This window comes from Echeneis naucrates, chromosome 23, assembly GCF_900963305.1.
Source record: "Echeneis naucrates chromosome 23, fEcheNa1.1, whole genome shotgun sequence".
Classification (NCBI taxonomy): Eukaryota; Metazoa; Chordata; class Actinopteri; order Carangiformes; family Echeneidae; genus Echeneis; species Echeneis naucrates.
The window spans coordinates 10,875,790-10,902,099 of record NC_042533.1 but is presented as its reverse complement, the minus strand read 5'-3'; the positions used below and the strand labels follow the sequence as shown (position 1 = coordinate 10,902,099).

The window sequence follows — 26,310 nt, the reverse complement described above, 5'->3', positions numbered from 1 at the left end:
AACAAGAATTCTTTAAAAGGTCGAAAATAGTATTTTCTCAATCTGCTTCTGTGCATGAAGCATGCGCATGACTCTACATGAGCACGATAATGTCTGCCAAACTGAAACATTTCTTTAAATTCTGTTGAAGTGGGCAGTTGAGAATCTGGAAAATATTGGGGGATGATTTATGGAGCAATTTTTTTTCGTTTTGCTCCTGCTATGTAACCATAGTCCAGAAGAAAATTTGCTTTGTTTATATTGTATTAGTATTGTATTGTATTGTATTAGCACAATAACTGGCTAGTTCCATTGTAGACGACCCATCCTGTCACATTTTTAGAGCAGTCATTTTACAAATTGTGAGCAAGATTGGCACCTGAAGCTTCTTGTCTAGTTGCTTGCTGCTGTTATGCATGAGCAGCTGCTGATCCCACAGACATGGTATCTGTTAAACACATTTAACATTCAACAAGAAAAAGCTCATGAGCTTATTTCTAACTTCTACCTTTGAAAGGTTGTGCTGAACAACTGCATGAAGCAGAAGGGCAGCCTACATGTCTTTCTGTCTTTAAGCATCGGGTTGCCATGGCAATGACTCAAGTATGCTGCGTTACATAGGTCAGCACTCAATATATGTAGGCAGTTCTAGGGAGTAAGGCATTCCTCAAACTGTCCTGCAACAACTCTCTTTACGTCTGACTGACTGGATGTCTCATGAGCTGCAGATACACATTATAATGTGTGAAACTGTGAGGAATAAAGAATGGATGAAAAGTTTTGATATTTTAAGTTAGGGTAAGTTATTAGGTTTACCAGCGTAAAATACTTGCAGTTGTCTTAATGAAAACTCCTAAAGTATTACAGATTATGTTACTATGTAAATATCTCGTAGAACCTGCATGCAGCTGTCATGATATGCAAAAACATGGCTTAAAACACATGGAATTTTTTAAAATGTATTTCTTTTTACCATTTTATTGTTAAAAAAATCAGATGATAGCATTTATTTCACATGGCTTAATATCTACTTTCTTTTATTACAGTTTTATTAATAACCATCATTTATTTTTGCATTTAGATCATAACAGAACCACAGAACACGCAAAGCCTGGAAAACATACACTGACTGAATTTAAATGAAAGGCACTGTTTCTTAAAGTATAAAACAAACAAGAACAAGAATCAACCCAATTACTGTCATCATTTTTAACTTCATCCTGACAATCATTGTTAGATTATTACATAAGATGACCTGTTATCATTGGAGCAGCTGGCGTGCTGGTGGAGCCTCTGCAGTGGGTACTAGAGAGGCAGGTAAATGGGAGGGTGCAGTACCTCCCTCTTGCCGTAGGTGGAAGAGCCCACATTAGTCGGTGCGTAGACAGTACCAATAGTGTTACTGGAACGGACCAAGAAGTCTGCTAGCCTTTGGGTGACGCAGGTGGCTGTGTTGCACTTTCTCTTCTCAATATTATGGCTGGCAAAACAGGATATAAACACTTACGTAATCAAGACACCGAATTCATGGTGCTGTTGGAATTTAATGTCACGCAAATTTTGCTACCTGTTCATGTCTGCGAGCCCCCTTTGTGGCCACGTACCCATGAGGCCGCGGAAGGGGCTAGAGACTATCACAGAAGCCAACCAGCCGTCGTCGCCCGGCAGACCACTTTCCTGCTCGCTGGATGAGCTGGAGCTGAAGTACCTGAATCACAGTGAGAAAAGGGCAAAGCGCTTTCACACTGATAGCTGATGACACCCTTTTCAGAGCACCCACTAGTCCCAAGATCAAGAAGAAAAAGTGCCCACTTAGCTCCCCTGAGATGCAAAATTGAAGTACTTTTACAAAACACTCCTTACACAGAACAGCCCTTCTTGTCCTCCAATTTCCATGATATTCAGCTCCTGGTGAGCTCAGGTTAAACTGCTATATTTATTGCCCGGGTCTTACAATACCATTTGAGCAAAGCATAAATCTACTGGTGTCTGCTCTGCTACGATCCTCTGTTACCTCTGTTATGAGGGAAATTCACAAGAGCTCATTGCTCTGCATTTAGTGGTATATTTCTTTACCTGTGCTTTGGGGCAGTGGCGACACAGTGCAGCAACACAAGCAGCATGAGCAGAAGTACAGTCACCTTCAGATGATACATGATTACCTGGATCAACACAGTAAATGGAACAAAGTTTGATTAGAGAGCTGTAATGCAAGACAATGAATGCAGCATTTTTTTTTTTAAAATTGGTCCTTTTGTGATGCTGTACAACCTCTGATTCTAAAGCTATGCATTCAAACATCAACCATCTCTGATGTTATCTATATTAATGTTTCAATTTTCTTTTGTATGTATTAATCTCATGTTTTAACAAGTGATGATCTTTTGTCAACAATTAATCAACTGCTTATTTTTACAATTCAGGTCACATTGTGGCAATTGCAATTTTTCAGCAGCCAAGTTTATGTCTTCCAAATGCTTGTATTGTCCATTTCACAGTTTAAGATCCAAAGATATTTCCTGTTTTCTAACACACAAAAAAACAACACCAGCATTTTTGGATATAAAATTAGATCATCAATTTTTCCCCCAAGACATTTTCATCATTTTCTGTTTGCAGCTGGAAATCGAAGCCCTATTTTTCACTATGCTAGTCCTATTTTTTTTTTCTGTATATCATATTTCTGACACACACACATTGAAATTATGGGCAGCTATTTTTAATGGCTAAATAGCAAAATTCAAAATTCCTTCTGCATCAACATGTTCCAAATTTCCCTCTGATACAGACCTATCATATGTTTATCAGCCCTTTGGATTTAAAATGTGTATTCGTTTGAAAATAAATGCATAGAAGGACAAATTCAGCAAAACATCCAAAATATCCAAAATAAAAACATCGTCATTTCTTCCTCGTTCATGCAGTAGACGTAGGACTCTAGGTGCTGTGAGAGAGACACCTAAGCCCTGAAATGAAGCACTACTCACTTGCTGTTGTTCTTCCTGTCGCCAGCAGATCCCAGTCTGTCAATGGAGCAGTCCAGGGTTTGTCAGACTGGCACACAAATCGACTCCAACAGTTATAGGCTCTCTGCTCAAACCACTTATGACATCAGCTCTCTCCAAATATAGCCTTACAATTCCATTGACACAGAATGCCTGGGGGTGGGGGGGTGGGGGTGTAAGGAAGACCTGGAGGGTCTTTTGTATGTCACACACACCCTCAGCTATACCATAATGTGTATTCAAACTCTTGCACACTCACAGAAAAACCCAGACTTCGAACAACAGAAAAAGTCACATAAACACACACCTACAGCACACATTTGTACGTCACCACCCTCATCACTGCCTTCGTCATTAACTTCTGTGAAGGGACTGACCCGCCATAGACCCACACCAGGGAAGGGAACTCTGTCAAAGTGGAAAGCCATCTTCCCATTCACCTTGAGATGCATAACTAAGTTTTAGGTCACCAAGCCACGGCCTTGGTGCCTCCCACTGGGCTTCATCAGTGATGAATAATGAATTTGAGAACGAATCGTTGTTAATAATGAATGGTTGCTCATTAGTTTTAATTGGACACGTCACATAAAACTCAACTCAAGTACTAATTCATGAACAGTGGCACTTTATGAGCAACATACCAGTGTGAATTGAAGTGGACTGGTAATCATTTCATATACAGAAAACTTGATTTCAAATAAGTATTTTCTGTAAAAGTAAAGCTGCCATAATCCATATTTTTAAATTAACAATCAATCAGATAACTGCTGGCCTGTGCGACGTATAAGTTGTTTCCCATGATAACAAACACAGACCCAGCTCCTTGGCAGCTTCCTGTTCATTGCCTTGACTTTCAAGCCTTTTGGTTGACTCTCACTTCTCTCTTCACCACTAACAGGCTCTAAAAAGCCACTATTCCTTGCAAAAATCAAGTCCTTGACTTCCAACAGTAAGTAAGTGGCTGAATTATGAAGATATAAGAGCATTTAGAAGCTAAAGGGTCGGATATTTACCTCAAAGCCTCATCCACTTTAATCACCACAGAGAACCACATCTGTTCCACCCAGCATTTCATATTAAGACAGGTTTTCAGGGGCTTTAATCCTGCATCACCATGGACAGAGAAGTGATCATAAAAATGTCACTCATATGAAGTGCACAGGAAAAGGACAAACAAGTGACAAACAAATGACTTCCATAACCGTCAGTTTGGTAAGAGCATCATCTGATTCTTAATGTTGTGATCATTGTTCCTGATGACGGCCGTCCACCGAGATCACCCCACTACCTCACTGGGGAGATGTCATCACAGGCTGCAGATGGCTGGTAAGTGCTGGTGGTTTCCACCACAGCTCCGAGATAGCAGAGAGGCAGTTCTAATGGACGTGTGACACCCCCGCACCCACCAAGGTCCAATGAACACCTCCCCGTGTTTCCTGGAAGCTTCCCATGGAAATTACAGACGAGATGACTACGTAGACTGACAGGATGTTTTCCAAGGTTTATTCTTTTTACATGGCCACTCCCCCATGATTTGCTCCATGCTTCACTGAAACTCAAATTCTTTGCCTTATTCCTGGCTGATAGACTGAACTATTGATCGATATTAAGCACTAAAATGAACATTGGGGGATATCAGGGCGCCTTTAATATGCCAAAATCTTGAAACATAGGACCATGTGGAAAGAAAGAGAAGGAAGGGAAGAGGAAAGAGAGATGAATGTGGGTGAGATGTGTAGGACTTGAAGTCTATTTTTGAAGGTTATAGTCAAGGGAAACATGCTGCTCAAATCGCTCCGATGTCACATCCCATGGATTACTTGAGTAACTGTGAGGAGGTGTTACATGGCTGGCAGTTCGATTTCCTGCTCATGTCATCAAACAATAGCCCGTTACACCACAATTTACAGAGAGCTGAATGAGCCCACGGGCTCTTTACAGTAGCAGAAACATGTGTTGCAGAACTGCTTTGCTGTTGTTGACATGTTTGCATTCAGCGCTGCAGTAGGGTCCAAAAGACAAGCTCAACACGGCTTTATTAATATTCCCCTGGCAATGGACATAAGAGGGATCAAAAGTCTCCTGGGAATGATTAGTAGATAAGTGGCCGGTGCTGGTAAAGGTAATGGCTATGACCTCTGATAATTTCTGCTCATATTGAGATCATCCACACCTGGAGGTTGACAGTGTCTGAATGCGTCTGCCTGTCCACTCTGAGACTTCTAAAGAGAACCACCTGAAAATCAAGTTCGCTAATATTCCCTGGTCTCCTCAGTGCCAGGATTTGGCTCCCACCTGTCCTGGTAGTTTTGACAGCTTCACAATATCTTTGAACTAATTGTTGTCACTTTACTGTTGGGGTTCTTTCTGAAATCGCTAAGCTGTGTCCTTACACAGGCAGCCGCTTTCAACAAATTGCAATAAGTATTAAAAGGGCATTAATAAAATAAGAAGAAATTGACAGACTGTACAACAGCACTCTAACAGTAGAAAACAAAGCTGGCAACTATCTGGTGAAGTGCAGGATAGAAAATGATTTTGGCCTTATAGGCATCAAGTGAGAAAAAAAATCACACTTGCAAATAAATACCAATGTCTGCTCTGCTATGTTGCATATGTCACTCTTTGGCTCAACTTTATATGCGGAGAGTAAACACCATTGTGTTTATAGATCCTTTATAGATCCTTTCACCTTTTTGCTTCTGAGGAAGAAACTAATGAGAAACACTGTTTTCTATTTTTGTGTGACCCAAGCATAGATATTTTGTTAGTACTGGCTTGAATGAATGTTTCTCAGAAGAGACAGTTTATAGATCTAATCTGCAATATTTAATTTCATGTAGTATTACACATTCAAGGATTCATTTATTGACATAAAAAAAGCAGACAATTTGGCCACTGTCATGTTTTCTGTCAATCACACCACACAAGTCAGTATTTATCAATTGTCGGCCCATTCAGTGCTATTTCATTTTTGTGAGTTCATTTTTTTACAGCTGTGGAAAATATCTCCTCAGGACTAAGAAATACATATAAAATGTAACAGCTCTATCCTGTGATAAAAGAAGAGGAAAATACTGTTAGAATAGAACTTTCCATAGCTCGAGGGAAAATCAATCCCTCTTGACAGTCCAAGTAAATGAGACATTTGGCTGAGCATTTCTGCAGCTGTCCCATGTGGCCTTGTTTGACATTGATGAGCAGCTTACTTTTGTTGGTCAGCAGATTCTCTACTGTGTGGTGTTTCCTTCTCTGATTCCTTCTTGTCGTCCGTGTGATGGTCCAACTTCTCCTTCTCCACTTGTGTGTCTTTCTCTTGGCAGACTTCATCTTTCCTCTTTTCCTCTTCCTCCTTCTCCACTTCTTTCTCCGTCTCCTTCTCCTCTTCTTTCTCTTGCTCCTTCTCCTCCTCCTCTGGCATTAAACTGTCCAGCTCCAGCGTTCCTCCGTCAGCAGGAGGAGGAGAAAGCTCTACAGATATCATTGTCAGGGAATCAAATTGTTGCTTCACCTGTGTCTTGTTTGTAATGAGCTTTCCATCATTACCGAACTGCTCTGTTTTATGAACCTCCGTGCTCTCCTTCAGTTCTGTTTTGGTCCTCACCCAAACTTTGGGAGCGTTAGATTTCACGAGTCCCACAGGAGCCTTAAGTTCAATGTTCTTGGAAGCATTTGGTTGCTGCGGCGCTGTCTCCCGCTCTGATTTTCGAAACTGCTTTCTGAGGAGGATGATGACGGCGATGATGAAGAAATACGAGGAACCACTGAGACATGTGATCAGACCAAGGAAGATGAACCTGAACAGAAGGTAATACAGGATACATTGTAATTACAAATGGTGGTGGCAAAAACTCTGAGCAAAGTCACATTAGCAATTTACAGCACGCTCCACATTTGTTGTCTGCGGCGTACCTGTACATTTCAGAATCATAAATACGACATGCACCCCTGCCCCCGCACTTCTTGATCGACCACTTCAGGCACGTTGAATCAATCAGGGCCCCGAAATACACCGGTGCAGGAATTCCACCTACAGACAAAACATCAGCCAGATTTCTACTGTTAGGTTTGCTACAATATTGCAATCCAGAGAAATACAGTTTCCCTTTAAAGATAATTTTAGTTTTGGTCTGATTAAAAAAATACATCAAGAAGTGAAAATGAATTAAAATTACAGCCCCCCCCCCGCAAAAAAGTAATGAGGCTCACCAAGAGTCCTGGTCACCAAGGCCTGGATACCCAGGGCAAGTGATTTTAGCTCTGGTGAGATGCATCTGTGCTTACAAAACAACACCCGGTCACTCATATTGATCATTACAGAAGTTAATGAGAGTCGCTAGTATGCAAATGACTGGAAGAATTCACGGAAGCTCAAATTATGAATAAATGGCAATGGTTCCAGTTGTTATTATTTCCCTCTGCACAGACCGTATGATGACCATGTAGCCAGGTGTGGCTCCCAGGGAGTTGATGAAGGAGCTTAGGACAGAAACAGCCATGTAGGAGGTGAAACTGCGGCTGCAGTCCTTGGCATGAGGACACTGGCCCAGCTTCACTGAAGTGCTGCTGCCTGCTGGGTAGGAGGCCGACACGCAGCTGCAGTTGTGAAACACCTGGCATAAAGTCACAAACAATGCAAAGTATTTGGAAGGCTCACTGGAAGAAGAGAAACGCCAGATGACACCGACATTTGAAAAACGAGTCTTTGTTTTTCTGACGGTTATGGAAGTCATTTTAAATACAGTGTTTGTCCTTTTCCTGTGCACTTTATATGAGTGACGAGTCTGAGTTTTTACACTTAACATTTGCTCTGTATAACTGTAATAGACATGTACAGACTGGAATGAAGTGTTGCATATATTTATAAAATGTCATAATTCATGGAGTAACAGAAAAAGTGTTTCTCATTAGACTAAGCATTTTTATGCATTACAGCATGTATAATGTTAAAACCAACAGAAATCTATGCACTGAGTGATGCATTTAGGTAAATTGATCTAGAGAGAAGAGGCAGGTGTGTTTCCTGTGGGGCTGAATGCTTTAAAAACGTTTTAGCTTCCTGAAAAAGGAGCATTTCTTTTCACATGAGAGTTCATGTGTGACTGTGACGGTGTTTCATCTGTGACACCTTAAACCTCAGTGGCTAAGTAATGCCGCGGAGCCACCGGGTTTACAGTGAACACAGTGTGCTTCTGCGTGTGTGGTCGTAGTACCGTGTTCTTGCCGAACCCACTGGAGCTGAGGCAGCCAGCCATACACGGAGAGATGTAGGTGATGCCGCTGTCTGAGCACACAGGGTCCCACTCCTCTGCTGAACATGAGCAGTCTCTGTTACACTCTGAGAAGAGCGTTTCCCTGTCGTATGATATACTCTGCGTCCTGCAGAGCAAAGACCACTTTTATTGTATAATAGATAAAAAAAAACAAACAAACAACAATTTGAAACTAGAGACGACCTGTTACTGAAAAACTTTTTCGATTTCTTTTCTTTTATTAAATATGTATATTGATATCTTTACTTCGTCTGTCAAAGCCGTAGCCACCTTCATGAACCCTTCATGTCTGAGGACTCACCCATTGTATGAAATAGTGAGGCCAGCCACGGGAATGTTGTCACACTTGGTGCCAAACTGTAGCAGCAAGAGCAGATACGCCATGAAGGATGTGCCAAAGGAGAGCTGAGCTCCTGACACCACACTCAGTTTGTACCTCTTCATCAACAGCCCTCCCAGGAAGATCCCTACTGCCACCGCTGGCAGGTTCAACACACCTAGGAGAGAAACTCAAAGGGGTCTGGACACTGCGAAGTCGGACTTCTGACAATACTTTGGGAGATCAGCATTATCAAGCTCTAAGATGACTTGTGACCAACACCGCCTGGTCACTTTTATTGTGCAACTTTGTAAAACAGTATGTGCAGATTTCTTTGTGTAGGAAGCGAGACTTGTCCTTGTCGATTTTCAGGTCTAATTTCTATATTTGTAGGAATGCACATACCTCATAATATAAACTAAACCTGAGAAGGAGCTGTCAAATATTTCCAAACTTTGTCACCAACAAGCTCACCCAGAAACTCATCCGCCCCTTGGAGGAAATCAATCGTTTTATTGGGTGATTACTGTTAGCTGGCCTTGTGCAGTAGCTTATATCTCAAAGTGTGAGAGGAGTACAGCTGACACAACAGGGCCTTTTTCATACCTATAAGGAAGTTAGCTCTGGATGCAGACTGCCCAAACTGTTGTTCCATGTATTTGGCTTTGAAGGTGAACAGGCCAATGAAGGAGTTGAACTTCAGGATGCTGCCACAAAGGAGCAAGAAGTAGGCAGGGGTGCCCAACAGGCGCTTCAGTGATGGAAGAAACCCTGAGAAAGGAGATGCAGTGAGACACGAGCAAAATGAAAAATGTGCTAAATTGCAACTAAATGTCAAGTGTGTTCTGTGATGAGGAAGATTGTCTCTACCTTTTGCGATTTCAGTGAATTTGAAGTTGTTTTTCGAGACGTCGTCTGTCCCATCCTGGCGCTCACCTGCTGGAGCTGGTTGGTCCTCATCGGCCCCCTGCTTGGGCAGCGAACGGGGCAGGAACCAGAAGGGGATGCTGGAGATGAGCAGGAGAGCAGAGGACACCAGGAAGCCCATCCACCAAGCACCCACCCAGCGGGCATCTTTAGGAGTGATGGTCACAGTTTCTGCACGAAGGCAGAAGAACATAGCAGTCAGTGCACGGCTGCAGCAGGAGCCTGACGTGTGGATCGTGGACAGTCAGCCACTTCCTTCGTGGGAGGAGTTCATATTGGACATTGGTCAAGTCAAGACAGGTCCTCAGCTGGACACTCGGACAAATCCTCACTGACCTTTATGGTTTATGAGTCCACAAACTTAAAATACAAATGTTACTGTTGCCACAAGCGTCCCATTCTTGCACAGATCACTTTGCTAATGATGGCACATTTACCACTACAGATGTTTATCTTCGAGTCCTTCATTTGAGTCTCCTTAATTTCAGGAAGTTGGACAAGATCGTTTCTGGCCAAAATGTGTCAAAAAGACACAAAGTTCGCTTGCAGAGAAGTTGCTAACTTTCAAATCCATCTAATGACATCTTTTATGATATCTCACCAGGTCATAAAGTCTCACAAGAAACTTGCAATGATGTAGGTACCACTGCTGGTGTCTAACCCTAACCCTTTTTTCCTGGGCTATAAAGCAGTCTGAAAATTTTAAGTTAATAAATAAAGAGACTATAATATCGGTCCAGAGGCTGGGTTAAAGGCGAACCAAGAGGAATTAATCTTGCCATACAGCACACTTTTCAAAAAAACACATGCAATCCACTTACCCATATCAACATATCCGACATCAACATATAGTTTAGCACAGTAGGAGCCAAGGAGGAAGCCAAACATGGGGCCGAGGAGCGTTATTGTCTGGAGACATGCTGCCAATCACAAAGCAATGGGATGAAATGAAGCCCACTGGTGGTACAGCAGGCTTAGTAAATGAAAAGTTTCCACATAATTAGAAAAATACTTCAATCAATTAATTATTTATTTTCTACAACATCCATTTAATTTTACTATGGATTGCATTCCAAGGCCAGATTCTTTCAAAACCCCACGGGAGACTTACCTATGTAGAACGGTGAGTTTTCAGCTTTAGCGAAGTCATCGATATAGGAAATACCCAATGGTGTGACCGGGGTCTCTCCAATACCCCGCAGAGCGTTTCCCAGGAACACATAGATCCACATGTTGGAACCGGAATCTTTCACACAAGCTGCATCAGGACCCCCCACAAACACACACCCTTTAGATCCATATATGTTATGTTATGTAGATCTGATTAATAAGTCATTTCATCAACAGAAGTATTTGATGAGAATAACTGTCAAATAATAAATTCTTATAGACACTCTGCATTAAAAAGAAAACTTTGTAGCATGTTTTGTTTTTTTTTTTTGGAAGTTTTTATAGGAAAAAAAACTACATCAAACTAAGAAAGTCAATGCCTTTATTCCCCCTATGTGTCCTCCCAGAGGGAGGCAATAACCCCTGTTAAATTAAACGAGATGTATGAATACAATCGGGTATTACTTCAAAATCATTTCATGGTTTCAATATATGTTATTTTAAGAGTGTGGAGTTCTGTGTTGTATGTGATTCCACATCGTACTTCTTTTTAAATGCATCTGATCCGAATGGCTCAACTGGATCAATACGTGGCATTATGTGGTTGCATGCCATGTTTTTGCGTGAATAAGAATGAATTACAGCTCGGCAACCGAAAGGCAACCAAAGCCCGTCTCACAAAACCAGAATGAATAGCACCAAAACAATGAAAGATGCATGAAAAGATTCGGGTCAAAACTGAATTTATTACCATGAATATTATAGATCTCTGCTTTCTTATTGATGTTGTAAGACCTGATGAAGAACCTCTTACACAAACACTGACGACACAAAGCTGTGAGGACGGCGTCCGTGTATTCTGATTGTGGAGGGATTTCTTCTTCACTCGGGACTGTTAAGTCAAAATAGTGAAGTTTGGAATCATCAGCCACCCAGAGAGAATTTATACGAATGTATGTCATATGCTCAGCGGCTTTGAAGGTCAGTCCAGGATCAGTGCATTCCAGAGATGGCTGAGAAAAACGCCAGCGAGTTGTTGAAGCTTTTAACCAGGTTTAATGTTAAAGCAGACTCAGACTGTATATGTTTACCTGTCTGCCGACTAGACAAAAGTCAGTGGTTCAACAGTTTTTCCTCTGGTGACTATGAATGAATGTGCAAATCTTTTAAATCCATCCATGAGCAGTTGGGATATTTTAGTCTGGATCAAAGCAGTAGATCAGCCAACACAACCATTCACAGAGCAACTTGTTCACTTGTTAGCTGAAGGTACGCAGATAAATTTGCACTGAAGTTGCACTGAATGGCACGGAAATAATGTACGTGCGTATTTTCTTGCATTAAAATCATGCTTATTTCAGATGATTATGAATGAATTATTTCTATTTCTGTGAAAATCACAATAAAGGCCTTCATCTTCATCTCTTACCTTTGTTGTCTTCTAAAGATGGCTCAATCTGAATTCCTGGCACTTCTAGTGTTTGCAGAGGTTCCACACAGGCAGCAATATTGACACTGTCATTCTGGAAAACCTGGATGACTGTGTCATATTTGTAGCTGCGAAAACGTTGGATGCTTTTAGATAAAACGTATTGTAATCCCCTTTGTTCTTGCAAAACATTTCTACGCTGCAGTGTTTACTGACCTTCCCATGAAGAAGTGCGTCAAGCCAGTGAGAAATGCCCCCATCCCCATGAGGAAACAGCCCATGGCGATAAGCCTGGGCCGGTGCAGCTTGGCGCCAAAATGGCTGACCACGGCGAGGAACAACAAGTTGCCTACCTCAGAGAAAGAACACAGAAGAATGAGAGAAAACCAACAGGAAGGGTCAGGGTGAAACTAAAAAAGGAAGCGGGGAGCAAAAGTGAGGCCTGGTCAGCTGTAGAACATGAACTTTGGACAATACCCATCTCAAAACTGCCATCTATGAGTCCAATGTGGGTGCTGGAGAGGTCAAAACGTCTCTCAATCTGAGTGATGGAGCTCTTCATGTAGGTCCCTGTCAGGGCCTTGGAGAAATAGGCGAAGGAAAGCGCCACAATAAACCACTAGAAAACAAACATGAAGGGGAAATATCAGCCTACTGTCATCCACCTGAATACAACGCTGCAAATCTACAGTGTGCATGATATAAGCTCTGACTCGGGATGTGGCTCTTATACATGCCCGAACAGGAAATTGTTGTTCTTCCTGAACTGCAGATTCCAGCACCTTTGCTCTACGTGGGGGAACCCTGCAGGTTCCTTACTACTATGTGCACATTTGATTTTTAAGAAATGCTCCATCAACTGAGCACGTGATACTGACTGATACTGAAATGTCCGATATTCTCACCTACTTATCCTTCCAACATTTTTGAAAAGAACATCAGAACAGGTCTTGGTTTGATTCTGATTTGCGGCAAGAGCATTTCTCGATCACATTTTAAACAATTATCAATCCAAATTCATTACACACTAGTGGCAGGCGCGTTCAAAGTGATCAAGTTTAACGTAAGGCAGACACATATACACAATCAACCACTTGCTTTGAGAGAGGAGATGGCAGGACGTTTGCCGGTCTGCTGGTCTGGGACACACAGAGCCTGCTGGCTGGTCATCCTGCCTCTGTCCTCTGTTGCTTCCTCCATCCTGCTGTGCCCTCAGTGTTTGTTGCTGGGGTCTCCTCGGGTACCAGCACCCAGGGCACTGAAAAGGAAATGTAAAAAAACAACTGGCGCTTAAGTACAGTAAGCAGATCTACTCGGGCACTATGAAGTTTTTTGAGGTTCTTTATTTGACTATTTCAAATTATTTTATTTTTTTTTTTTATTTTACGTTTTACATTTAATTATTTTATTAGATAAAGACATTGCAGCTTGGCACATATGATGAATAAACGTTAGAATATCTTGCTAAAATTTGCACAATTTCGACCAACTGCAACAGAAATGTGCTAAATAAATTAAATTAGGTCATAATTACTAATTAATCTGACCTCTATAACAGCAACAACTTTTGATGCTTTTAACACAATGCTTAATGCATTTAATCGATTTTCTGTACGTGTTTTTTGGTTTTGAATGCTCATCCAACACAGTTGGAGTTACATTTCTGTAACTATTTAATACTGTTACGTATTTAGACATAAAAATATTCCAAAGTCCTGAGAAATAGCAGCTTGTATCTCATTGGGAGGCTGAGGCGAAGAGTGGTTCATCCACCTTCCACCATATCATAAGTGGCATCAATCTATTAAAAAAAAAAAAATCATTTTGTAAAATGGCAGTTATTATCAATATATTCAACATCTATGTATAAATTAATATTTTCTCACTAACTGGAACATAAAGATGGCAAAGCATGACATTTGAAGCCAAACATTTCAGTAATAAAAATTTAGAAAAATATGGTATTGCGTCGTTTTGATTTCTTGTCAGTGAAACAAAAGCTCGGCTTCCATCCATCACGTGTGTGCGAGGTGAGTGAAAGCTGAGGACCTACAAGAGCAGACAGTACCTGTGTGGGCTCCACCAGTGTCCCCTCTTTACGATCCTCTCAGCTCAGGAGACATCGGGAGCTGCAGGTTGAGTCCATACTAGAAAGAGAGTGTCGTTTTCCAATGAAAGCTGTTTTCATTTGTCCTTGGGGGGGGGGGGGGGGGGGGGGGTGGACAAGACACAGAAAGACATTTTCATCCCCTTCCAAAGTCTGACATGCATCATGTAAGCAGAAGAAAAACAACTGGGAAACAGGTGGATTTTAATGTAATACCTAGCGCTCCTCCCAGCTCTCCCTCGGCTCCTCTTCCAGCAGGAACGGGACCTGATCTCCCCACACTGCTTTTCTCCTGTGTCAGGGCAGAGCTGTTACTTGGAACCAGCAGGACAAAGGCCTCTCACATTTTTATTCCACACACATGCCAGCCAGGAGGGGGACAGCACCAAGAGAGCAGGAGGGGAGAGTTTAGGGGGAGACAGATTAGTAACTCTAAACTAGGCCATTAGATTTTTTTTTTTTTTTTTTTTTCCTCAAAAGGTAAAATGTCAGGTGCTTGTTGCTGCTTTTTTTCAAACACAAGATTGTTTAGGAAGTAGGTTGTCAGCGCCATGATTGCCCAAACTGTCACTCGTGCGTCAGCTGGATGGTTTTGATGAAAACGTGCACTATGCTGTTGTTTTCCTGCTGCTCTCTCTCTTTCCCTCCGCTTCTCCTGTCTTTCTGTTCCCCTCACCCGCTCTCTCTCTCTCTTTCTCATTGTCCCTCCATCTATTGGGTCAAAACGGACGGCTGTCCACCGTGAGCCGGGATCAGTTAGAGTGCGTGCTCATGGGTGAATGTTAGGTTTCTGTAAATATAACAGTTTTTATAATAATCTGATGTGAAAAGTGCTCTGCGATGGTTCTGCTTTATAAATAAAACTGGCCCCGTGGGTGGAACAGTGTGTTTCAGTAACCCGTGGGTCCGGGCAGCAGGTCACACAATCAGCTTTGGACCCACACAAATTCCAAGGATTAAGACTTTGAGCTGTCACATTTCAGCAGCAGCGAAGGAAGTGTTCACCATTTTGAAAAATTAATCCCAGCTCCAGGTATCGGTCTTGCTTTAGGTAGAAACAGACAAACTGCTACCTGTTCTACAGTGACAAAAAGGAAGATACACTTACGTTTGTGACTACATTCATATGATTTTCTTTTTTAAACCGCGGAATATAAATAATTTAAATTTCACTGGCTCTGGTTTGTTAAAAATAAAAACAGTGGGACAATCATAATGGCCTTGCAGTGCTTTATGGTGATATTTTCTTGTATGGAGCACAGCCCAGTGGTGAAATCAAACACTGCACTGCCTGGCAGCTTCAACAATGGTACAAGACAATGAAAAATAAAATTCAGATACTATGGGTTACTGTGAAAAGTGGAAAAACTGGTCACTTTTGCTCCAATGAAAACAGGAGGAAACCTTTTCTGTGAAACACTGAGTAAACACGGAAGAGTCAATGTCTGTTCTGAACCCGTGATAACCTTCAACTTCATTAAACAAACAAGTCCTTGTATGGTAAATTTTTTTTTTTTTGCATTGAAACATTGAATACAGCTCAAAGAGGACAATAGCGGGACAACTTATTTATGGAAAAACTGAGCATAAAGAAAAAAAAAAAAAAAAACTTTACTAGAGTTAATCAGGAAACACAACTTAATAACAGGCCTGAAAGCCACATGCCTAAAAACACATTAACCCTTTAATGCCATGCTCAACCGTTTGGTAGAGCACATTTTGATATTTGTATGTATTTTAATACATTTACCATGACGTGTCATCTCAACCATTTGGTAGAGGCCTATATTTAATTTTTGTTGTTGTTGTCCCAAGGAAATAAAAATGCAAAGAATTTTTCCATCGTTTTTTCTTAGTAAGGACATTAAAGGGTGAAATAGGAAAAAAAAAAAAATTTATTAACATATTGTGAAATTTGTATTTAATGGTAACATATGTACATCATGGACAATCATCGAAATTAGAAAAATAAATGGAAGAAATTGTGGTATTAGATCCCTAACTCAATACATGTGTGTATTATTAACAGTAATCACTTAATAATGTACAACTACGGTGCATAACCAAAGAAAACATGCTACAGTCAAGTCTGAGTATAACTCCACTCACTAATAGTCCAAAGGATGATGTCAATAACCTTCAGGGTTTGTTTGAGATGGACAGTAAGATTACAATCACCTGCTTGAACTAAAATAAAACCACTTTGCATCATGAAAAAAAAAAAAAAAAGCCTAAATAAGCTTTCGTCTGCACCGCTTGCTCTGCTACGTCTAGTGTCTCAAATTAAACACAACTCAAACACATAAATTCTCCAACAGCTCCAAGGACAGACGATAGATTACTCAAATGGGTAAAAAAAAACAAAAAGGCAAAACAAAGCCCTGCGCTTCTTCAGCTCTGCTGGCAGAGGTACCATCTGTTGTGTCTCTTATTTAATAATCATATGCCTTCTCTCGACATGTTTTATGTCACATATCATCAAACTGTTCAAATCTATAAACCCAGACCTTAACCACCCTCAGTGTCTTCATTATAACACGCTACACTGAGGACAACGAGGGCAGCTGCGTTGACACTCCCAGATGAAAAACTAAAATAAAAAAAGAAATACATATATATATATATATATATATATATATTTGTTTTTTCAATCACTGCTAAAAAAAAAGTCTCAAGTTGCCTTGTCCTAAAATGTGGACCTACATACTGTTCATATAATGTTTACATGCTATATTTTTATTGCACCTAAACCACTTTTAATGTAAAGCTGGGGGAGACATTACTGACCGAATGCTATTCAAATGTAATGGTCACGAGACAAATGTTCTCCAAATGCCTGGCATATTCCCTCATCAGAATCTGCGTGGATCTGGTGCTTTGCTCACTTGCCCACACACGGCACAGCATTTGTCGCCATTGTGGTTCACTAGGAACAGATTGTGTCCTTTCAACTTTGACCGTTGTGCACATGAAAACTAAGCTCTACTAAAGAAATCTGACCTCTACAAACTGACAACGCAGCACAATTTCTGTCTAAAACACTGAGGTATATTACTTTAAGACCGAGGACACTGTAGACACTGTACCATTACCACAGTTGGTCCAGAATGGGCGCAGCACAGTTGACCAGGCAATGTAAAATCACGCATGTCATTCACCTGCGTTATGAAAAAGGTGTTAGCCTTAAATGGTGCTCTCCCTGTCTGTGTCTTCTTTGTTTTTGGAAATGCTGATGTTGGCGTGTCCGTTGGATGCTCCGGTACCCTCCTGTCCATTTTCCTTGGCCTGATTCCTCAGCGCTAACTTCTTCTGCCTTTTGACAATTCTGACGTAGAGGCCACACCACAGGATGTTGCCGAGGAAATAGAGTACCGTTATTAGGCCCATGAATGTCATTCTGGAAGCACAGTATATTGAAGCAGGTTAGGAGGCACATGTTGGCTTTAAACCTCAAACACCGCGGAAGCTGTCGAAGTGCAAGAATTTTTTTCCATTGATGTAAATATATTTTGAATAGCTGCACAAATAGGTTTGCCATTACAGACGATGTTAATACATAATGTACATATTTAATAACTTAATGGAAACCACACAGGTTGTATTGACATCAATAGATCTAGGATCCCTTCAGATGGATGAATGATAAAGAAATTTGGACTTTTTTTAAAATATCCTATCAAATATCAAATGTTGCTGTTCGACACATCTGTGGAACGTCACACATAAAACCAGTGACGAAAACAAGAAATAAAAGGCTTGTATCTGTACCTAAACGAATTAGCGTCATAGAGTCTGCACGCTCCTCGACCTCCACACTGCTTGGTGCCCCACTTCAAACAGGTCCGGTCAATGAGAGCCCCAAAATAGATGGGAGGAGGTATTCCACCTGGAAACAGACACAGTCGTATGTGTTTACACTTGTGCGCACAGCACTGAATATTGTGATTTTAAAATCTGGTCTTCCCTGGTTATCCAGCACTCACCCAGAGTTCTTACGATCAGTGTCTGCATACCCAGAGCCAGGGACTTCAGGTCCTTCTGTATGGACCTGGGACATTCACCAAAAGTCACATATTAGTTTCTTTACAGAAATAAAGGAGAACAAACGAGTCATACGACATTCAACGATACAGCACATATTATTATCCAGATGTAAATGATGGAAGTGGAGCGTTCCTGTTTCTGACCTGAGCAGCACAATGTATCCTGGTGTGCCCCCGCAGGCAGAAATGAAGGAGCCTATGACAGACATCACCATGTAGATTTTAAATATGCGATCGCAGTCGCTCCTCCTTGGACACTGGCCCAGCACCGCTGACTGGTTCACACCCGGAGTCAGCATTTCTTCAATGCATGTGCAGTTATGAAACACCTGAAGAACCAGAGTAAAGACAAAAGATAGGAATGATCAAGTTCTTTGGTTTCTAATACGTAAGTACTCGTCTCATCTTTAGGTTTGTCTGCCGTGGGTTGTTGATTCCAATGATCCGATTGCTAACAGGCCAGTTTTGAACCTGTAAGTCATGTCATATAATATTTGGATATTGGAACTGGCGGCGATTCAGCACTCTGACACTGACTTTTGATATTTTGGTAATATTTTCCTGACATAATGTTTTCAAACTTCCCCTCATTGATACCATATACTCCACAGAAATATAAACAGATGCCAAGCGTCAACATGAAGCCGGTGTGATTACATGATGGTTTCAGTGTAAAAAAAAATACATCTGCGATCACTCTGCCATTAAAAATCAATCCCAGCCAAACTCATCTGACTTTTGAAGGTAACACATTTATCCATCTTTGCTGTATCCTGATGCATGCCTACTCCTTTGATAGCTCACCGTTTCTTTGCCTGTACCAGTGGAGATCTTGCAGCCAGCCAGGCAGGGAGAGGCGTACGTCATGCCGTTGTAGGAACACACCGGGTCCCAGTGCTTCAACGAGCAGGAACAATCCATATTACACTGTGACAGCAATGTCTGTTGGTTGTATGACACCTGAGGAATTCTGGTGGCACATATCAAATCAGATGTGCTGTTAGAAAACCTGAAAATGCACTCAGCAATTCACTATCTTCAATGCAGAGCTCTGTAAGAGGATAGTTGGATGCCACTCACCCCTGATATGAGGCGGTGAGGCCGGCTACGTCTGCGTTTTCACAGTGGATGAAGAACTGAATGGCAAACATGCAGGAGGCCCCCAGAGAGGCAGTAATGGACAACCTGGCCGCACCAATAATGCCCAGCTTGAATCGCTTCAGCACAAAACCTCCAGTGATGATACCCAGAGCTACTGCCGGCAGGTTCAGTATACCTGGAGGGACGGATACATGAAAGCAGTGGAACTATTACAACACGAAAACGTTTTGGGTCATATTGTAATAAAGACAATTTAAATGACATATAAGGAGATGAGCAGGAAAGTAGGGATGAAAAAGGAACTGGCTTCCTAGAGCCCAGATTTTCTTGTCGAAAGTATCCTTTCACATCACATCACATCACATCATATTCCAAATATAGATATATTCCAGAATAGCGGATATTATGAAATATTTTTCAATATAACTAAAAAGCTGTTTGTATTGTTTGTATTTATACTGTTACCAGTCGTGGAGGCAGTTTTTATTTATTTTGAGCAAACTTGTGAATCATTTTTTCAAACTGCCTTAATTATTTATTCTATACTTAACTTTATCCATCATTTGTTCCATTACTTTTAGGTCACAAAGTACACACTTTTTTTTTGAAGTAAAATTGGTTCAGTATTCGGTTGTTGTTGATAATTTCCACGCTAAAGAGTAACATTACAACAATGACTTTTAACCGTGAACAGTCCAACAATAACTCTTTTAGCTAGCCACACAGGTAAACATTCATAAAAATGCATCATAGCTCAGTGTGCATCTTTATGGACAGACCCCTATAACCCCCCCAACACACACACACACACACACACAAACAAAAAGGGAGAACCCACATTGTGCTACTTATTGCTCATGTTCCAAGTCACTTTTATCTCTCACAATCACACTTCCCAATACAAACATCATTGTTTCAGTTGCTTTTTACGACAAAGTGTTGAGTAAATAGGGAGTCAACGGGGTTCTGCACCTATGAGGAAAATGGCCTTGGAGGCTGACTGGCCGTAGATTTGCTCCAAATACTTTGGCTTGAAGGTGATCGCACCAATGAAACCGTTGACAGCCACCAGATAGGTGAGGATCATCAGTGAGAAGATGCTGTTCCTGAAGAGTCTTTTCAAAGATGGGATGAAATCTGGTGAGGGAGAGAGGCACGAAGAAAGATTAAGAAAAGAGAGTTTCGTTCAGATTCTCAATGACTGCCAACGTGAAAATGTCTAGCCACACTTATTAGTACAAACTTACATCTTCTTCATCTTTCCTGAAAAAAATAGCTGTATTTGTATCTTTCTACAACAACAACAACAACAACCATGTCAAGACAGAAACAAGAAAGCAAGCTTGCCAAGCACAACAATCAGCAAATGATGAATTTGCAACAAAAACTAAAGGAAACAAATAGCATTTAAAATAAAAAAAATAAACAACATTTATGACAGTTGTCTACCAACTGAATCAACATGCATCAAACTGCATTGTTATTGAATATTTAAATTAATATTCATTATATTTTTTTCTCTAATTTTGAATTTGTGAAGGAAAACTTTTTATTCTACATATATGGAGGCTGTTATGATGTAATGTTGTGTAATGTGCGATGCATGACTGGGCCTTAGGTAACTGCTTCCATGTTCCCCTGTCCTAATGTGTCATTCAACTTTTACCCACATTGCATGATTGTTAGTTGTCTCTGGGGTCTCGGTATTGTGGCCTCTGCCCATTTAACGATTAAATGCAATAACTCAAATAACTATGCAATACATTTTTTTGCTGCAAAATTAAAAGTGCATCAATCAAACACAAAGTTTGCGTTGGTGTTAAACTTCCAGGCTGAATGCAGGCCACCACCCCCCCACCCCCCGCAAAAAAAAAGCAATAACTTTAAAACCTGTTTGCCACATTTCTGAAGTTTCAGAGGAGAGGAAACCCAGGATCTGTATCTCTTTTCAAATAGTTTTGGCATCTAAAATGGGAGACTTGATCTTTGTGCCAGGCTTGATGTGGGTGCATGAAAAATTGATGTAACAAGCTGAGGGGTACCTTTAGCCAGCTCCTGGAACGTGACTGACTTCTCTTTTTCATCGTGTTCCTGGTTTTCCTCTGGGAGGAAGTTCTCTTGCTCTCCCACAGGGGCAAGTTCTGTGCTTTTACTCTGACTCTGCTCCTGGCCCTGCTTTGGCAAAGACTTAGGCAGGAACCAGAATGGGATGCTGGATAGCAGGATTATGGTCCCAGTCACTATGAAGCCCAGCCACCAGGCCCCCACCCAGCGGGAGTCTTTATGGTTAATGGTGATGGAGTCTGTGAGAAGGAGAAGGATGACAACAGCAGATTTTAGCATTCAGTCCACTTGTCCACAGCTCCAATCAATGCAGCAAATACTTAACTCCTACAACTATGTCAAGAGGGTGACACGTTGTGAAAACCTACAATTACTCTGTTCTATATATGTGCCTCGATGAAATTCCATTATGAGCTAATCCTGCCCACTCCGACCAAATCCCTATTGAGTCACTGTAGTGTCCAGTCTATCATGATTAAATAGTGCTGAAAAGAGGGGGTAGTATAACCTCTTGTCTTGGAAATGTAACAGTGGCTGGGACTCTTGACATACTGGTAAGTAACGCCTGGTACTGCTAAGATTGGACATGTAGACAGTGAAACCTACATATAGCTCCAATATGCTATGTTTCCTTTGCACCAGATATTTAAAAGTCCCATACCAAGATCGACAAATCCAATGTCCACATAGATCTTGGCAAGGAAGGACCCAAGCATGAACCCAAACATAGGTCCCAGAATCCCCACTGTGTGGATACAGGCTGGCGAAGGACAAACAGAAAGAATGTTTTGTAACTGTAGTGCAGTAACATTCATCAAGCAGGAATGACACTACATCAGCTCCAAAGCAACACAACGTGACTAAATCAGGAGGCGGCAGGCTGCAGAAAAAACAACGAACCCAAATAGAAAGGCGTGTTCTCCTCTCTGGAGAAATCATCCAGGTAGGACACACCCAGAGGCATGATCGGAGTCTCTCCAATCCCACGCAGCATGTTTCCCAGGAATACATAAATCCACATGGATGAGCCCACTGCCTTTTCACAAGCTAAAGTAGAGAAATAGCAATGGCTGTGAAATCGAATGCATGAAATACTAAGAATATTCCCTTTTCCTGGAACAGTGTCCATCTTCTGCTCCTCTAATTTATTTCATGTTTACCTGTTTGAGTCTCTAAATCAGGCGTCTCATCTGCATCAGTCATGCTGTGGTTGGACAGACAGGGCAGGATGCTCTCAGTGGTGTTGATATCTCTGCTATGGGAGACACTGGTCTCATATTTATACCTGGAAAATATAGATCAATAATTACTGTGCAACTGTCTGTTTCAAAATTACACAGCAAAGCACAGTCATATATGCATAGACCAAAAACAAAAAACAACCGTGCGGTGATTTGCATATTATATAGGACCATTGTTTTATGATATTATATCATCTTATTTATACTCTTCAGGGCAGAAAAACATAGGTGCAGTATTAAATATCCCCTTTAGCCTGAGGTTGATTCCAGTACTAACTTTATTTCTGCATCCACAGCAGTTCTGTCTCTGAGAGCTAAGAGATTTGTGTAACTTCTGTATTATTCCAAGTCATGATGTGTATAATTACTTCACATAGCGTCAACAATGTTAAAAATGCAAAAGCCAAGTATTAAGAATTTAAAAGAGCAATGTACTGACGGTCCTTGGAGGAAGTGGGGCATGGCTGTGAGGAAAGATCCAACAGCCATGATCAAGCAGCCGATAGCAATCAGCCTGGGACGGTGGAGCTTTGCACCAAAGTAGCTCACAAAGGCTATCACCAACAGGTTACCTGTGAAGGAGTGTAAAAACTGTTGGCTCAACATTTTGACAGATCTACCTGGAGATTTAAAATGAATGCATAGTTACTAGTACCATATCTGCAAGCTAATCAAATCAATCAATCAAAGGTCTCGACCAAACTCTTTAAAGAGGCCCAACAGATCCCCCCATGAGCAAGCACTTGGCGACAGTGGCATACCCATTTCAAAGCTGCCATCTATGACCCCAATGAGGGAGCTGGGAATGTCAAAGCGCCTCTCAATCTGGGTGATGGAACTCTTCATGTAGGCTCCACCGAAAGCTTTGGCAAAATACACAAATGCCATAGAGGCCAGAAAGAGCTGGGGGGAAAAAAAAAAGAAGATCAGAAAGAAACAAAAAAACAAAAACACCACACACACAAGAAGTTATTAGATATAAATGATTCAATGAAATTGGTTCAATATGGGGATATGAATTGGATTAGCCTTTATGAAAAAGACAGATTCTCAGAATAGCTGTGAGGGATTAAAGTTCAGACATGAGTTATATTGCCTGTCGTAAACTAAAAACCTTGCTAATAATCTCCACTTCAAGGTTTTTTTTTTGTGAGAGGATTATGTTTTTTATCTCTCTGTACTGCAGTAAAAGTTTGCAAGTGAGGCTCTTTTCTTAAACAAAGGCTAAAAGGATATAATTGCATGTTGCACAAGAAATGTGTACATGACCATATTATTACATAGAGACCTCTAATGATAGACGAGTCACTCATACATAAGATCAAACGCACAAGTAAACACCTGGCTGAAATGCTGAATGAACTACAACCATTTGCAAGAAGATTAAAGAGTTGGTAAAGATTTGCATAAGAAAAAGTGCCATTACTCATTTGCTGAACGTTTATCTCAAACATTGACCCACCAATCACAGCCTGGCCTGCTGTACCCTACTTTTCACTCACGAGACACATTAATCTCCACCACCATAAACTGTGCTCTTAGCAGGAATGGAAAACAAATATTGAAGCTAACAACAAAAACTTTATTTATGGAAAGAGCTTATGCACCAGTACATCTTCTCCCAAAGTTGGTTAAAGATTAAAAGGATTTGCAAAGGCCTGCAGGTCATGGATAGCTCTGTGAATGCTTTTAGCAGCTCATCAGCATCAAGATGATTGAGAGGTTTCTTTGTTTGATAATAAATAATCAAAGTTTGATTATTTAGATTTATGAAGAATTTATGATGAATTTATGAAGGAACACTTTATGTTGGTTTGATTACCAAACCAACGTAAAGTGTTCCTTCATAATAACGCACTTTGGTAATGCACCTTTGGGTTAGTCTGTTATCAGTAAAGTAATATCACCCCACTAACAAAGTGAACAAATAAAAACAGCTCTTACATGGTACAAACACAGTTTTCAGCTATACCAATGTCCCTCTTCGCCAAAAAGGGCAGTCTTATCTCTGTTAGCTTGTCTGAGATTAGCGTGCATCTGAACTCTCCCTTAGACTCATAAAAAAAAGCCCTGCTTGCGTGGCTTGAGGAGGAAAAAGCACTTTTCAAGGTCTAATTGTCTCATTTAGTGTGTCATAACAGTTAAGGCATTACTTAAGGATTGATTATTATTTTTGTTTTACTTTTGGTTGTAAATGATTGTCAGTAGAGTTAGTTAGTGAGTTAGTTGGTTACTTTGTAAGTATTAGTTGTGAAAGACGTTTTCAGATAATTTAGAGAAGCGAAGGTAACAAACCAACACAGAAATAAATAGCAGTGGATTCTAGCCCAGGTAGGCTTAGTACTTTTCAGACAAATTGATAAATTGCCACAAGAAGACAAATATCATTAAATCATAAAAAAACAACCCATTTGTCTTGGTTTTTGAAAACATGCAGGAGATAAGTCATTTTGTGGCCTCAACACAGTGGTGCACAAAATACATTATGAAGTAATGAGGGAAGTTCCCAAACAATCTAGGAATGGAAAAGTGACACATTTCACCAACCTTGAGCTTGGAGCAGCAAGCTTCACGTGTTTTTCTGGACTCTACACTCATGATGCTCTTGTGTGCACAAGATGCAAGGAGGCTGAGAAGTCAATACTGAGAGTCCTGCAGAGAGAAACCAAGATTATGAGCAAATAAGAGTTTGTTAAGTGAAATTTAATTGGTCCAACGTATGTATTTTTCTCTAAAATATAACTCAGAAGGCAGATTAAATTATGAAACCGAAAGATTCATGAAAGATTTTGTGTTAAACAGTGAGTGTATCTTTCTATCTATCTACATCTATATGCACATTAATATCCATCTATCCAGCTATATAAACAGATAGATATTCATCAATACAGTATAAATATAAATGAAAAAAATGAAACTGAAGAACATGTATTTGCCAGCTTTGATTTGCTGATTGGTTGCTCACTGTAATAGGCTTACCAAAAAATTTTTAGCAATTGATCTTTATCTTTTCATTGCAACACACACAATACACCAATAATTTACACCAAATAAGCATTAAATATTAAAATGTTTCGTCTTGAAGAGGGCCTGTTTGCAGAATAAGAAAAAAAAAAAAAACAGTATAAGTCTTTACCTGAGAAACAGCAGTGGTCCCCCTGAGGGATGGAAGAGAGCTTGTAAAGTAGCAGAGGTCTTTTGGTACCTGACAGGACTTTGTGCTTAAAGCAGGATTCTTATCACAAACAAACTACAACATCACCTGTAATAAGTAACCCAGCTATTCATGAGCTGCACTTGTTGCTCATGTCAATAAAAAGTCCTTAAAGCTGTCTAGTCTTCGCACACACAGACACGCTCACAAACACACAAACCTAAGCGTGACTGCGCTGGTTGGGTAAGATCCAGTCGGATGCGTGTCTGACCAGCACCGGAAGGTTCAGAGGTTCACTGAATGCAAACACACACAGACATTTGCAGTTTGCGCACACTCGAACATCCTCCTCTGTGAACATCATAAGCCTCCCGAGTATCCATCCTTTTGAATGCACAACAAACAACAACAGCGTGAAGCTGGCCAATGCTTATTTTACAAGTCCGCTGTCTCTGTTAGTTTGCTGTTTTCAAAGAGTGAAATGGTTTCCTCTCCTGGAGAACTTGGACTTTTGTAAGACTGGGTGTTTCCCAAGCCTGATCAAAGTCTTCCTGTCCT

The 26,310-nt window shown here is 40.8% G+C and overlaps 3 protein-coding genes across 3 annotated transcripts; all 3 read right to left on the bottom strand.

The window, feature by feature from the left end:
- Nucleotides 1-1,284: 1,284 nt before the first annotated feature.
- Nucleotides 1,285-2,135, bottom strand: iapp (islet amyloid polypeptide). The gene is made up of 3 exons (XM_029495582.1): nt 2,056-2,135; nt 1,547-1,687; nt 1,285-1,459 (listed from the first exon to the last, which is right to left on the bottom strand). Exons 1-3 carry the CDS (start codon nt 2,133-2,135, stop codon nt 1,285-1,287), a joined length of 396 nt encoding a protein of 131 aa, XP_029351442.1.
- Nucleotides 2,136-6,189: 4,054 nt separating this feature from the next.
- Nucleotides 6,190-13,242, bottom strand: slco1e1 (solute carrier organic anion transporter family, member 1E1). Its single transcript, XM_029495707.1, has 14 exons — nt 13,141-13,242; nt 12,520-12,661; nt 12,259-12,391; nt 12,043-12,170; nt 10,615-10,761; nt 10,325-10,423; nt 9,447-9,674; nt 9,183-9,347; nt 8,559-8,754; nt 8,198-8,363; nt 7,413-7,597; nt 7,194-7,258; nt 6,897-7,014; nt 6,190-6,781 (listed from the first exon to the last, which is right to left on the bottom strand). Exons 1-14 carry the CDS (start codon nt 13,240-13,242, stop codon nt 6,190-6,192), a joined length of 2,466 nt encoding a protein of 821 aa, XP_029351567.1.
- Nucleotides 13,243-17,332: 4,090 nt separating this feature from the next.
- slco1d1 (solute carrier organic anion transporter family, member 1D1) lies at nt 17,333-25,196 on the bottom strand. Its single transcript, XM_029494953.1, has 14 exons — nt 25,146-25,196; nt 23,360-23,501; nt 23,038-23,170; nt 22,518-22,642; nt 22,258-22,404; nt 22,019-22,117; nt 21,336-21,596; nt 20,266-20,430; nt 19,273-19,468; nt 18,997-19,162; nt 18,337-18,521; nt 18,133-18,197; nt 17,918-18,035; nt 17,333-17,546 (listed from the first exon to the last, which is right to left on the bottom strand). Exons 1-14 carry the CDS (start codon nt 25,194-25,196, stop codon nt 17,333-17,335), a joined length of 2,067 nt encoding a protein of 688 aa, XP_029350813.1.
- Between the last annotated feature and the right edge of the window lie 1,114 nt (nt 25,197-26,310).